Source organism: Arachis hypogaea, chromosome 1, assembly GCF_003086295.3.
Source record: "Arachis hypogaea cultivar Tifrunner chromosome 1, arahy.Tifrunner.gnm2.J5K5, whole genome shotgun sequence".
In the NCBI taxonomy this organism is placed as follows: domain Eukaryota; kingdom Viridiplantae; phylum Streptophyta; class Magnoliopsida; order Fabales; family Fabaceae; genus Arachis; species Arachis hypogaea.
In genome coordinates this window covers 9,502,737-9,515,065 of record NC_092036.1, presented here as the reverse complement: position 1 = coordinate 9,515,065, position 12,329 = coordinate 9,502,737, and the positions used below count along the sequence as shown (strand labels likewise).

Genomic DNA, 12,329 nt, shown 5'->3' with positions numbered 1-12,329 from the left:
GTGTATAAAGGGAGAGAGAATAATATTCAATTGTTGTTGTTGTGTAAGATTGACGGAGGCTTAACCTCCTTTTATAGATACATAAGGTCAAATATTTAAAGCTCCATTTATTATCATTTTGCCTTGAGAGCTTCATTTCTCATAGGGAAAATGAGCATCCGTGTCCTTTTGGACTTATCACAACACTCCCCCTTGGATGACTATTTTAGGATTATGCCTCATTAAAACCTTACTAAAGAAAACCCATTGGGAAAAACTTTAGTGAAGGAAAAAGAGTACAAAATTCTTTAGTGATGGGGACTGCCTCATTAAAACCTTGTCAAGAAAAACCCAATGGGAAAAAAACTTGATCAAGGAAAAAAGAGTACAGTCTCCCCCTCTTGCTGACATCATTTAATGTCTCGAAATCGGCGCATCCCAATCTCATGTACCAATCTTTCAAAGGAGGATTTTGGGAGTGACTTTGTAAATAAATCTGCCAGATTGTCACTTGAACGGATCTGTTGGACATCAATTGTCCCTTGATTTTGAAGATCATGAGTAAAGAATAATTTTGGAGAAATATGCTTTGTTCTATCAATTTTGATGTATCCACCCTTAAGTTGAGCAATGCATGCTGTATTATCTTCAAACAGGACAGTTGGAGCTATCTTATGATCAATCAGTCCACATGATGACAGAATATATTTAATCAGACTCCTCAGCCAAAAACACTCGCGAATAGCTTCATGAATTGCCAAGATTTCAGCATGATTAGAGGAGGTTGCTGCTATGGTCTGTTTCGTGGAATTCCATGATATAGCTGTACCACCATATGTGAACAGGTATCCTGTTTGAGATCTCCCTTTATGTGGATCAGACAAGTATCTGGCATCTGCATAGCCAACTAGATTTGACTTGGATCCATAGGGATAAAACAATCCCATATCAACCGTTCCATGAAGATATCGAAAAATTTGTTTGATTCCATTCCAATGTCTTCTGGTTCGAGAGGAACTATACCTTGCTAGTAAATTCACCGCGAATAATATGTCAGATCGCATATTATTAGCAAGATACATTAGCGCTCCAATGGCACTAAGATATGGTACTTCAGGACCAAGGATATCTTCATTTTCTTCTTTAGGACGGAATTGATCCTTTTTCACATCCAAAGATCTTACGATCATTTGGGTACTTAATGGATGTGACTTATCCATATAAAATCTCTTCAAGATCTTCTCTGTGTATGTTGTTTGATGAATAAAGATCCCATTTTTTATATGCTCGATCTGCAGGCCAAGGCAAAATTTAGTTCTTCCAAGATCTTTCATCTCAAACTCTTCTTTTAGAGTTTTTATAATTGTTGGAATCTCTTCAGGAGTCCCAATGATATTTAAATCATCAACGTACATAGCAATTATAATGAACCCAGATATAGTTTTCTTTACGAAAACACATGGGCAGATATCATCATTCTTAAATCCATTTTTGGCCAGATACTCAGTAAGACGATTATACCACATTCGTCCAGATTGCTTTAGACCATATAAAGATCTTTGCGATTTGACTGAGTATAACCCTTGTGAATATTCATTGGATGATTTAGATATCTCAGTCCTTCAGGAACTTTCATATAGATATCCCGATCTAATGAGCCGTATAATAGGCTATTACCACATCCATTAAATGCATATGCAGTTTATGATATGCAGATAAACTGACCAAATAACGCAATGTTATCGCATCCACTATAGGGGAATACGTTTCTTCGTAATCTATACCAGGCCTTTGTGAAAAAAACCTTGTGCTACAAGTTGAGCTTTGTAGCGCACAACTTCATTTTTCTCATTTCGTTTTCTCACAAATACCCATTGGTATCCAACAGGTTTTACATCTTTTGGTGTACGGACTATAGGTTCAAAGACTTCACGTTTTGCAAGTGAGTCTAACTCAGCCTTCATGGTTTCTTTTCATTTTGGCCAATCATTCCTTAGTCGACATTCTTCGACTGATCTTGGCTCAAGATCCTTATTTTCATGCATGATATTCAATGCCACATTATAGCAAATATTTCATTGACAATTGTCTTATTTCGGTCCCATTTCTCTCCTGTAAAGACATAATTTATCGAGATCTCGTCATTTTCACAATTTTCAAGTACCTGAATGTCTTCTGGCGTTAACATTATATCAGAATTTTAGACAACTGCAGGTGTCTCTACTATGTCTTTTTCAACAGGAATATTATTTACCTCTTTTCTCTTTCGAGAATTTTTGTCTTTGGAACCAACAGGCTTGCCACGCTTCTGGCGTGAATTTGCTTCAGTGACTACTTGTCCTACTGGGACATCAATTCGAATTGGAGCATTTTTCGCTGGTATATAAGATTTGGTTATCCTCTTTGTATCGGAAAATGCATTAGGCAATTCATTTGCTATTCTTTGCAAATGTATAATCTTTTGAACTTCTAGTTCACATTGCCCTGATCGAGGATCTAAATGCATCAACGATGACACATTCCAATTAAGTTCCTTTTCAGGAAGCTTCTTCTCTCCCCCTAATGTTGGAAATTTTGATTCATCAAAAAGACAATCCGCAAACTGGGCTTTAAATACATCTCCAGTTTGTATCTCAAGATACCTCACTATAGAGGGAGAATCATATCCAACATATATTTCCAATTTTCTTTGGGGTCCCATTTTGGTGCGATTAGGTGGTGCAATGGGAACATATATCGCACACCCAAATATTTTTAAATGGGAAACATTTGGCTGCTGGCCAGAAGTTAATTGCATAGGAGAGAATTTATGGTAACTCGTTGGCCTCAAACGAATAAGTGCTGCGGCATGTGAAACAGAATGCCCCCAAATCGAAGTTGGGAGATTTGTTCTCATAAGTAAGGGTCTAGCAATTAATTGGAGGTTTTTAATAAGTGATTCTGCTAACCCATTTTGTGTGTGAACATGAGCTACTGGATGTTCAACACTTATACCATTAGCCATACAATAAGTATCAAAAGCTTGGGAAGTAAATTCACCAGCATTATCAAGACGAATTGCTTTGATTGGATTTTCTGGAAATTGTTCTTTTAATCGAATAATTTGAGCCAATAATCTCGCAAACGCCAGGTTGCGAGAAGATAATAAGCACACATGTGACCATCTCGAAGATACGTCTATTATGACCATAAAATATCTAAAAGATCCACATGGTGGTTGAATAGGTCTACATATATCACCTTGAATCCTTTATAGGAATTCAGGGGACTCAAATCCAATCTTTACTGGTGATGGCCTTAAAATTAACTTTCCCTAAGAACATGCAGCACAACAAAATTCGCTATTTTTAAGAATCTTCTGATTCTTTAGTGAATGTCCATGAGAGTTTTCAATAATTCTCCTCATCATGGTTGTTCCCGGATGACCCAATCGGTCGTGCCAAGTTATGAACTCATTTGAGCTAGTAAACTTCTGGTTTACAATGGCATGTGATTCAATTGCACTAATCTTGGTATAATACAACCCAGATAAAAGTGAGGGTAATTTTTCTAATATAACTTTCTTATTTGAATCATGAGTTGTGATACATAAATACTCATGATTTCCCTCATTCATTGTCTCAACATGATATCCATTTCGGTGAATATCTTTGAAACTCAACAAGTTCCTCAGAGACTTGGTAGATAATAGTGCATTATTTATTATAAATTTTGTTCCTCCAGGAAACAAAATTATAGCTCTTCCGGAGCCTTCTATCACATTACCTGAGCCAATAATATTATTATCATATTCCTCTTCTGGCACAAGATAGGTAAAATATATATCACTTTTGAGAATAGTGTGCGAACTTGCACTATCCGCAAGGCATACATCTTTATTACATGTCCTTGCCATTCTCTTTAAAAACAAATAATAATAAAATGAGTAGTATGCACAGTTAAATTGAATACTTGATCATAATTATTTTTCTAAAAAACACTGTACATAAAATAATGTCATATACTAAAATTTTATTTTAAAATTTGACACATTTAATAATTTCAAAATTCATAAACATTAATATTTCATTATTTATGTACATCACATTTGAAACTTAAATACATAGAAAATAAAACTTAACAATAAGTTCTTTACATTATTTATTTACTTAGATACTTCACAATCCCATATATTAAACTATTCCATCGTTGATCAAATGACCAATATTTCCTTCAAGATCCTCAAAGAAATCAGATAATCATAATGAGTGGTGGAGTTCTCAGCATCATTTGAAACAAAATTTGTTTCCTTTCCTTTGTTGTCCTTTTTCAAAGATGCCTGGTAAAGATCGACTAATTGCCTTGGGGTACGACAGGTACGTGGCCAATGGCCCTTTTCACCACAACGGAAACACTTATCCTCTGTTGATTTATTCTGCCCGATATTCCTTTCTTTATCCCACTTCTGGTGAGATCCTCTCTTTTGAACATAATTCTTTTTTCTTCCATAATTTTTCTTATTATTAAAACCTTGCCATTTACCTCTTCTGGGGTAATTTGCCACATTTACTTCAGGAAATGGGGCAGCGCCAGCTTGGCGCGCTTCATGATTTTTCAATAACAACTCATTGTTGCGTTCAGTAACAAGAAGGCAAGAAATTAACTCAGAATATTTTTTAAACCCTTTCTCTCGATACTGCTGCTGCAAGAGCACATTCGAGGCATGGAAGGTTGAGAAAGTTTTCTCCAACATATCATGATCAGTTATTTTTTTTCCACACAATTTCATTCGTGAGGTGATTCGAAACATTGCAGAATTATATTCATTTACAGATTTAAAATCTTGTAAACGCAAATGCGTCTATTCATATCGGGCTTGAGGAAGTATTACCGTTTTCTGATGATTATACATTTCTTCAAGGTCTTTCCAAAGATCTACAGGATCTTTTAATGTAAGATATTCATTTTTTAATCCTTCGTCAAGATGACGACGAAGAAAAATCATGGCTTTAGCTTTATCCTTCTGGGATGCCAGCCTTAATGGTATCTCCAAGATCCATTGAATCAAGATGGATTTTAACATCTAGTATCCATGATAAATAATTGTTTCCAGATATATCAAGAGCATTGAATTCAAGACGAGAGAGTTTCGACATAATGAAAAATTGTTACCTGAGTCTTCTTAAAAATTTGATTAGAGTCTTGTGCTGATAACGTGTTGTAAAATAAAAGATATATAAAATAAAGATGTATAAATAGAAGACTCTAGTATTAAAATAATTAGCTCAATAATATATATATATATATAATAATAATAATAATAATAATAATATTATATGTTGTAATGTATATATATATACAAAGATAGAAAGGAGCATAAAAAGTAAATAGAGAAAAAATAGCATTTGCTTTTATTATTGCTATATTTATAAAGAAAGAGAGAATAATATTCAGTTGTTGTTAAAATTAACGGAGGCTTAACCTCCTTTCATAAATACATAAGGTCAAATATTTAAAGCTCCATTTATTATTATTTTGCCTTAGAGAGCTTCATTTTTCATACATCCACGTCCTTTTAAACTTCTCACAACACATAACACTTAATAGAAATCTATTACCAAAAAATTAGCCGCAACGATCCCCAAACTAAATTTTTCTTGCGGGAAAAAAGTACTGTAAATATAAATAAAAATTATTAACTGTGGAAGTTTTATAAGAAACAAAGAGACACAGTCCATATTTTCAGTGGAATAGACAAAAATATAGAAAATGATAATGATGATGAATTGACGACAAAAACAGTGCCAAACAAACCCTTTCGGTGTGTCACTTTCATCTTCGTTCGCACGCCAAGAAGCACTTCAGTGTTTTCTCTGTAGCATAGCATCTCAACCAATCTCTCCTTTCTTCTCAATTTCAGATCTCAATTCTCTCTCCCTCTCTTCAGCTCAGCACAGAAAATGGCGGTTACCGCGGTTCACCAACTAGCACAATGCATCACTTGCCACGCTTGGAGCGCCGATCGATCCAGTAACTCTCTCTGTCTATCTCTATGCTCTGTTTCTCTTTTCTCTCTTTTTTTTTGTTCACGATCGGAATTAACGCGATTTAGAGCTTCTGTGTGTGTTTTTTTCGTGTTCAACGAAAATTTATTCCACGGAAAATATAAGGTAGTTTGTTAATTTGTTTCTAGGTCTTGGATTGGCGGAGTTTTATAGTTTTGTAAATGGATTCTGACTCGATCTGATATTTGATTTTGTTCTTCGTTTCCGCTGTAATCCAATGAAGTATCATCGTGTTTGGTGGCGGAGATGATAATATCTCATGTTTCAGCTATCAAATCGTTTTGTTTTTGTAGCGATTAGATCCTTAAAGCTTGGGAAAAAATGTTTAAAGAGTTAGTGATTATTCGTGGAGAATGATTGTTAAGTAGCTTTTTTTTTTCATGTTGACATCACATTTCTGTTTGAACAAGATTATGTTTGCCGGCTTATTTGAATTTTGAACAACTTAGTGTGCTTTCTAATTTTAGAGAATAGTGTTTTATATATATATATAATGGAAATGAGTCGAACTATTGTAGAAGGAATCTAGGATGTATAGAATTGAGCCCCATAGGTTTTAAAAAATGGTACTAAAACTGGAAGCTCTAGACCTAGGGCAATGCGTGGGTAAATAATGGATACATGTAGTGTGCGGAGTGAAATATGTTGCTTTGATATATGAAGATATTTGGAGGAGGAGGAAAAATAAGAAAGTTCAAGTTTCCTTCATGTTGTTTAGATGTTTGAGATCATCCTAATCTGTGTTACTTGGAGTTTTGGATAACAACATGGTAGCCCTTAAGTTTTTTTTACTGTCATTATTGTAGACACTCATGGCTAGATTATGTTTTGGAAAAATATTTTTCCCAACATAACCATGGCAAATGCACTTTACCTTCCCCTCCACTAAAATCAACAGTATTTTCTGTTATCAAACACCAGTTTTGTGGCAACACAAGGCTAATACAGAAAGGCCTTTATGATAGCCCATCCCTTACCCTTCCCTGCCATTGCTTCCAGTCATACATATCTTGGTCATAATTTGCTGCTTCATGAATTCTTAATATATAATAATATATTAATATACTTTTGTAGTGGTTGCATTATGTCCAAACAACAGTGAAGTTCACATCTATAGATTGGTTGAAGACAAATGGGAAAAGGTGCATGTTCTCCAAAAGGTACCCTGCTAATATTCTTTCTCTGCTTAATTGAAATGATTTTGGTACTGATTTTATACTCTCCTTCTGTATGTCAGCATAGTTAGGTGAGACCTAGTTGGCTAGGGACTTTATAAATAGTTTCTGAGGAATTTGTTGCTTTTTTTTACAGCATGACCAGATAATATCTGGGATAGACTGGGGCGCGAGATCAAATAAAATAGTTACTGCCTCCCATGATCGGAATTCGTGAGTGTCTCTCGGACATAATAGTTGTCAATTTCCTGTTTTCACTTGCATTGCAACGAATTAAATGCAAACCCTTTGTTCTCTGTAGATATGTCTGGAACCTTGAGAGATCAGAATGGGTGCCCACACTTGTTATCCTTAGGCTAAACCGGGCTGCTCTCTGTGTTCAGTGGAGTCCGAAAGGTATGAAGGATGCTGCCATGTCCTAGTAACTCTCTCAAGTCATGAACTTTACTGAGAGGAAAGAATTATTCAGAAAGTTTTAATTTATGCCTAGAATTAATCATGTTTGTGGTGGCTAAGTCATCTGAAATCTAAATCAAATATAGGTGTTGTTGCTTTTTGCATTTTGTGTAGGACTCAGATCTCTCTATTTCATTGCCTACATTCTGAACAGGTTGACTAGTTGTTTGCACTTATTAGATTTGTTGCAAGATTTTACAATGACTAATTTGTTGCCATAAACTAACGATAGTTAAATCCTGGTCATGTTTTTTCTGGTCCTATTTTATTTTAAGAGCCAAGACTATGGCGTGATGTTAATGTCAGAGGTTTGGTCCTCTACGAGGTCATTTTCCCCTTCTTTAACAAGTGATCACTCCTCCTATATAACATTTCTTCTTGTCTTCCAGAATTATTCCATAGTTTTTGTTTTTCTGGTTCATTTGTTTTTAATGTATGTATAAGTTCTGTGCTAGCAGAAAACAAGTTCGCAGTGGGAAGTGGAGCCAAAACTGTTTGTATATGCTACTATGAGCAGGAAAACAACTGGTTTGTCCTTGCTTCTTTCATGTTTTATTTTTCCATGCTTATTTCATCCTGGCAATGTAATGATTATGTTTTTCCATTTTTTCTTTTGGGCATACTTATGACTTTTCCTATCTTATATAAGTGCAACAGCTGCTAGAAGTAGAATCTGACATTGAAAATAGCTTTTCTGCAAATTCTAAACTTGTATGTTTTACGAGGTTAAAAGAATATCAAAATGCTGCATGCTGTTTTCTGTTTTCTGCAAATTCTAAACATGTCTACCTTATTTAATTATTAGATGCTGCATGCTGTTTTCTGTTCTTATTCTTTATTTTGTTGATTTGTTTCCTCTCTTTTTTCTGCAGGTGGGTCAGCAAACTAATCAGGAAAAGACATGATTCTTCAGTGACAAGTGTCTCTTGGCATCCTGATAATGTTAGTCTAACTTTCTTATTCATATGTGTTGAGACTTTCTTGTAATTTTACAATAAATAGAAGCTAGAACGCTTCCTTGTAGGCTTGATAAGCTTGTGGATGCACTTCCTTGCCATTCTGGAAATTCTTTCTAGTGATTAATAAATTATGTTAATGGCTAATAGACAAGAAAACTACTTGTTACTCACAGATTATTATTATTAATCCTCAATATTTCAAACATATAAACTTAATTTATTCTGTATTTAATTTTTAAAATTTTATTTAATTTATTGTTTCATCCAAATAGAGGATGATATAAACCATATTATTCAGTCGGGTTGGTCAAAATGAAGTACTTTGAACTTTATATGTGACAAAAGAGTAACTTGAAAACTCAAGGGTAAAATTATTAGACTATCATTAGCCTAGTTATGTTATATGCAACACTGTTAGCACGTTAGTTTAACAATCCAATGTTAGATCATTGTTTACTGTCTCGTTTAGAAACCTGTTTAAGCCGCATCTTATTTTATTTTATTTTATATTTTGCTGCAGATTCTGGTTGCATCAACATCCACAGATGGAAAATGCCGAATATTTTCCACCTTTATAAAAGGTGTAGATGCAAGGTATGATAACAGAAACTCTGATTATGGTTAACATTCCTATATTTTTTTTTCATGCTTATGTTATACTACTCATGTTTACATGATGAATTGGCACAGGGATCCAAAAAAAGAGTCAAGGTTTGGAGAGGTATTCAATATTTAACTCTTATTCCTCATGTGAATTGTTGATAAGCCTCCTCCCCAAAGTCAAGATATCTGTCCTTTCTTTTATTGTTGATGAGGTTCTCAGATTTAGTGCCAACTATGGTATTGACATATTAGGTTCATTGCTTAGGTATTATTATGATGTAGATAGTTGATGATCCTTATTCGCACAAATAGGAAGCTGAATATAGCACTTGTGAACTTAGTGAATAGCTGTGACATTAAATTATTTTAATTTCGTATGCATGCTGCAGTACATGAATTTCTTGTGAAGTTCATGATAGTTCATATCCTGTGGATATCCTATTGAGTACTTCTGAGCATTTTGATTTGATCAAATGATTGAATTCTTCTGAAGTTATAAGATCAATTGAGTTTTGGTTTCCTACATATTTTTCTTGTTAATACAATTTTTCTTCCATTGTATAAGTCATAAAAAGAACAAGAAAATAGGTGAAGGAAATGGACAGATATGTTGCATTAGTGTGGCCTCCGCTTATACTATATATCTTGTGTAACAGTTAATTGTTCAGCTTGATTTGTCATCATCTTGGACGTTTGGAGTCAAGTGGTCACCAAGTGGAAATACTTTAGCTTACGTGGGTGAGAAGATTCTACTCTCTGGCTTGATATACTGGCTAACCAGAACTGTTGTTGCCAGTTTTTATCTTTTAGTTTTGGTTTTTGTTTTTCCAAAGTTAAGGTTGTTCATTTCGAGTTTCACTTAGGTTTAGTCATTTTCTTCATGCTTTAACAAAGAAGATTGAGAAGCATATACTTGTGTTGTCAAGTTTTCATGGTGCACAAATTTGATTAGTTTATCTTGCCTTATCTGAATTTTCTCAAAAATAATTATTGGGGCCAAACTTCTATCAAAGCCATGCAATTTTATTCATATATCTCTGTTATAATCTTTTGTGACCTTACTGTATTTGTTGCTATTTTGCAGGCCATAATTCTGTGATATATTTTGTTGATGATGTCGGTCCTTCTCCTTTGGCTCAAAATGTTGTGTTCCGTGATTTGCCTCTCCGTGATGTGGGTCAGCATCCATTCTTTCTAAAGCATTTTCAATTTTTCAAGATTTTCACCAATAATTTGCTGATATTTTCTTGAACTGGTGGATCCTTGTATGATATGTTTTCAGGTGTTATTTGTTTCTGAGAAAATGGTGATAGGCGTAGGATATGATTGCATCCCAATGGTCTTTGCTGCAGATGAAAGAGGAATTTGGTATGTGAATGCTCAAATACGGGTTTATAAGATTAGTGTCCAATTTGATTAGGCCAAGTCATTGAGGCTATGTCAACTTGTGTGAAATCTTACTAGAATTAGACATTAGTGGGGTTTTTCGTATATCAATCATGCTGTGAGTGGGAGATGTTGCTGTGTGTTGATTCGTCTTTTTTTATTTTCTATTTTTTTAACTTATATTTTGGTTATTAACTTATTATCACTTTTCTATAGGAGTTTTATCAGGTATCTTGGAGAACGGAAAGCAGTATCATCTGGATCAAGATATGGCTCACAGGTAACTAAGTTTCTTAAAAAGGATTGTCCAATATAGTCGTGAGAAACTGACATATTTTGTTTTTTATTATTGACTGAATCCCTTGGGTATCATACCGCCTTTTTGGAGCCATATATGAATGCTAAATCAAGTTTTAGATAGATTGGTGTATGGCATTTCTTTGTTGCTATTTTATTTTTTTGTATGCATGTCATTGTCCTTTTTATGTTGTTAACACGAGGTTTGTCTCTCCCTTTTATCTATTTCTGTCTGCTTAATCAGTTTTCTGAAGCATTTGGGAAGTTTTATGGCCAAGCCAAGCTTGGAGTGAGCAATGATGCCGTCGAAACTTCAAGAACACGTGGAGTTGTACACGAAAACTGTATAAAGTATACATCTCCTTCGCGACCTTCTCTTACTTTCGTTTGGTTGGTTATACAATATTATTTTCTTCACGAGACTCTTGTTAAAATTTTATGTTGTGGACTTGCTGCTACTCGTTAACCATAATACAATTTAACTAACAGTTAGATTCACGCATCTCATGTATTTATAAACTGTATTAAGTTCGTTGATTAACTGTCGGCTTTCTGGGCTTGTAGTTCTATCATCCCTCTTAGCAGGCAAGGGACACAGATAAGGCGATTCAGCACATCAGGTTTGTGCAATGTGGATGGTCTTCTGAATTTCTTTTCTTCACTCCTTTTATAATTCCATTTGCCAGTTTTGATTCAGCTACATTAGCTAAAGCCCTAAAGCTTGTTCCTCAAAACTGCAGGATTGGATGGAAAAATAGTCATGTGGGATTTGGAAACTGAGCAAGATCTTTTGGAACTTTTAGTATAATTAGTAACTTGTCCAGATTTGGTGCCAAAATATATTAGGTAATTGTCGCGTGCAGCATTATTATATACATACAATGTAGAATTGTAATTTTATTTCAATAAAAGAATATATAGCATTATCATAGCTAATATACGCATGTAGATCTTTGTGAGTGAACTCTGCCAAGACCTTAGATAACAAGAAAGATGAAGGGTTGGGAAAAGGAAGAATGTTATGTGTATTATTTTGTGTATTTTTTTGTATTAAAAATTATTGATAAGAAATGAATAAAATTTTAAAATTATATCATGAAAAGAAGATTACGAAAAATGTATATAAAAGTGATTAAGAAAAGCTTAAACATTTCTATAAATATGATGACAAGATAAAAGACTTTTATTGGTATAAATTTTGTGTGTGATACTCAACTTTGTTAATGATGAATGTGGAGATATTCCTTGATAACTCATAAGTGACTTACAATATATATTTTTCAGTTTTGTTCACTAAAATACCATATCGGAATTAATATATTTTTCTAACAACATACATTATTACATTTAAAGTGAAAATTAGAAAACTGCTATTTCTTTTATAAATGTTCATCGTCTATTTATTTCTCTTAAAATAAAGTTATCATTGA

At 34.0% G+C, this 12,329-nt stretch overlaps 1 protein-coding gene across 1 annotated transcript; it reads left to right on the top strand.

Annotated features, from left to right (window-relative positions):
• The first annotated feature begins 5,646 nt into the window (after positions 1 to 5,646).
• Positions 5,647 to 12,001, top strand: LOC112795432 (actin-related protein 2/3 complex subunit 1A). Its single transcript, XM_025837370.2, has 16 exons — positions 5,647 to 5,779; positions 5,879 to 5,988; positions 7,098 to 7,183; positions 7,335 to 7,411; positions 7,500 to 7,594; positions 8,113 to 8,182; positions 8,527 to 8,596; positions 9,134 to 9,207; positions 9,304 to 9,334; positions 9,873 to 9,954; positions 10,301 to 10,389; positions 10,499 to 10,584; positions 10,819 to 10,882; positions 11,144 to 11,250; positions 11,464 to 11,519; positions 11,640 to 12,001. Exons 2-16 carry the CDS (start codon positions 5,919 to 5,921, stop codon positions 11,705 to 11,707), a joined length of 1,125 nt encoding a protein of 374 aa, XP_025693155.1. The 5' UTR covers positions 5,647 to 5,779; positions 5,879 to 5,918; the 3' UTR covers positions 11,708 to 12,001.
• Positions 12,002 to 12,329: the final 328 nt, after the last annotated feature.

Coding starts and splice junctions, on each gene's coding strand:
- LOC112795432 (XM_025837370.2), top strand. CDS start 5,919: ATGGCGGTTACCGCGGTTCACCAACTAGCACAATGCATCACTTGCCAC. Junction 10,883..11,143: donor GATCAAGATATGGCTCACAG/GTAACTAAGTTT, acceptor CTGCTTAATCAG/TTTTCTGAAGCATTTGGGAA. Junction 11,520..11,639: donor AAGGCGATTCAGCACATCAG/GTTTGTGCAATG, acceptor TCAAAACTGCAG/GATTGGATGGAAAAATAGTC.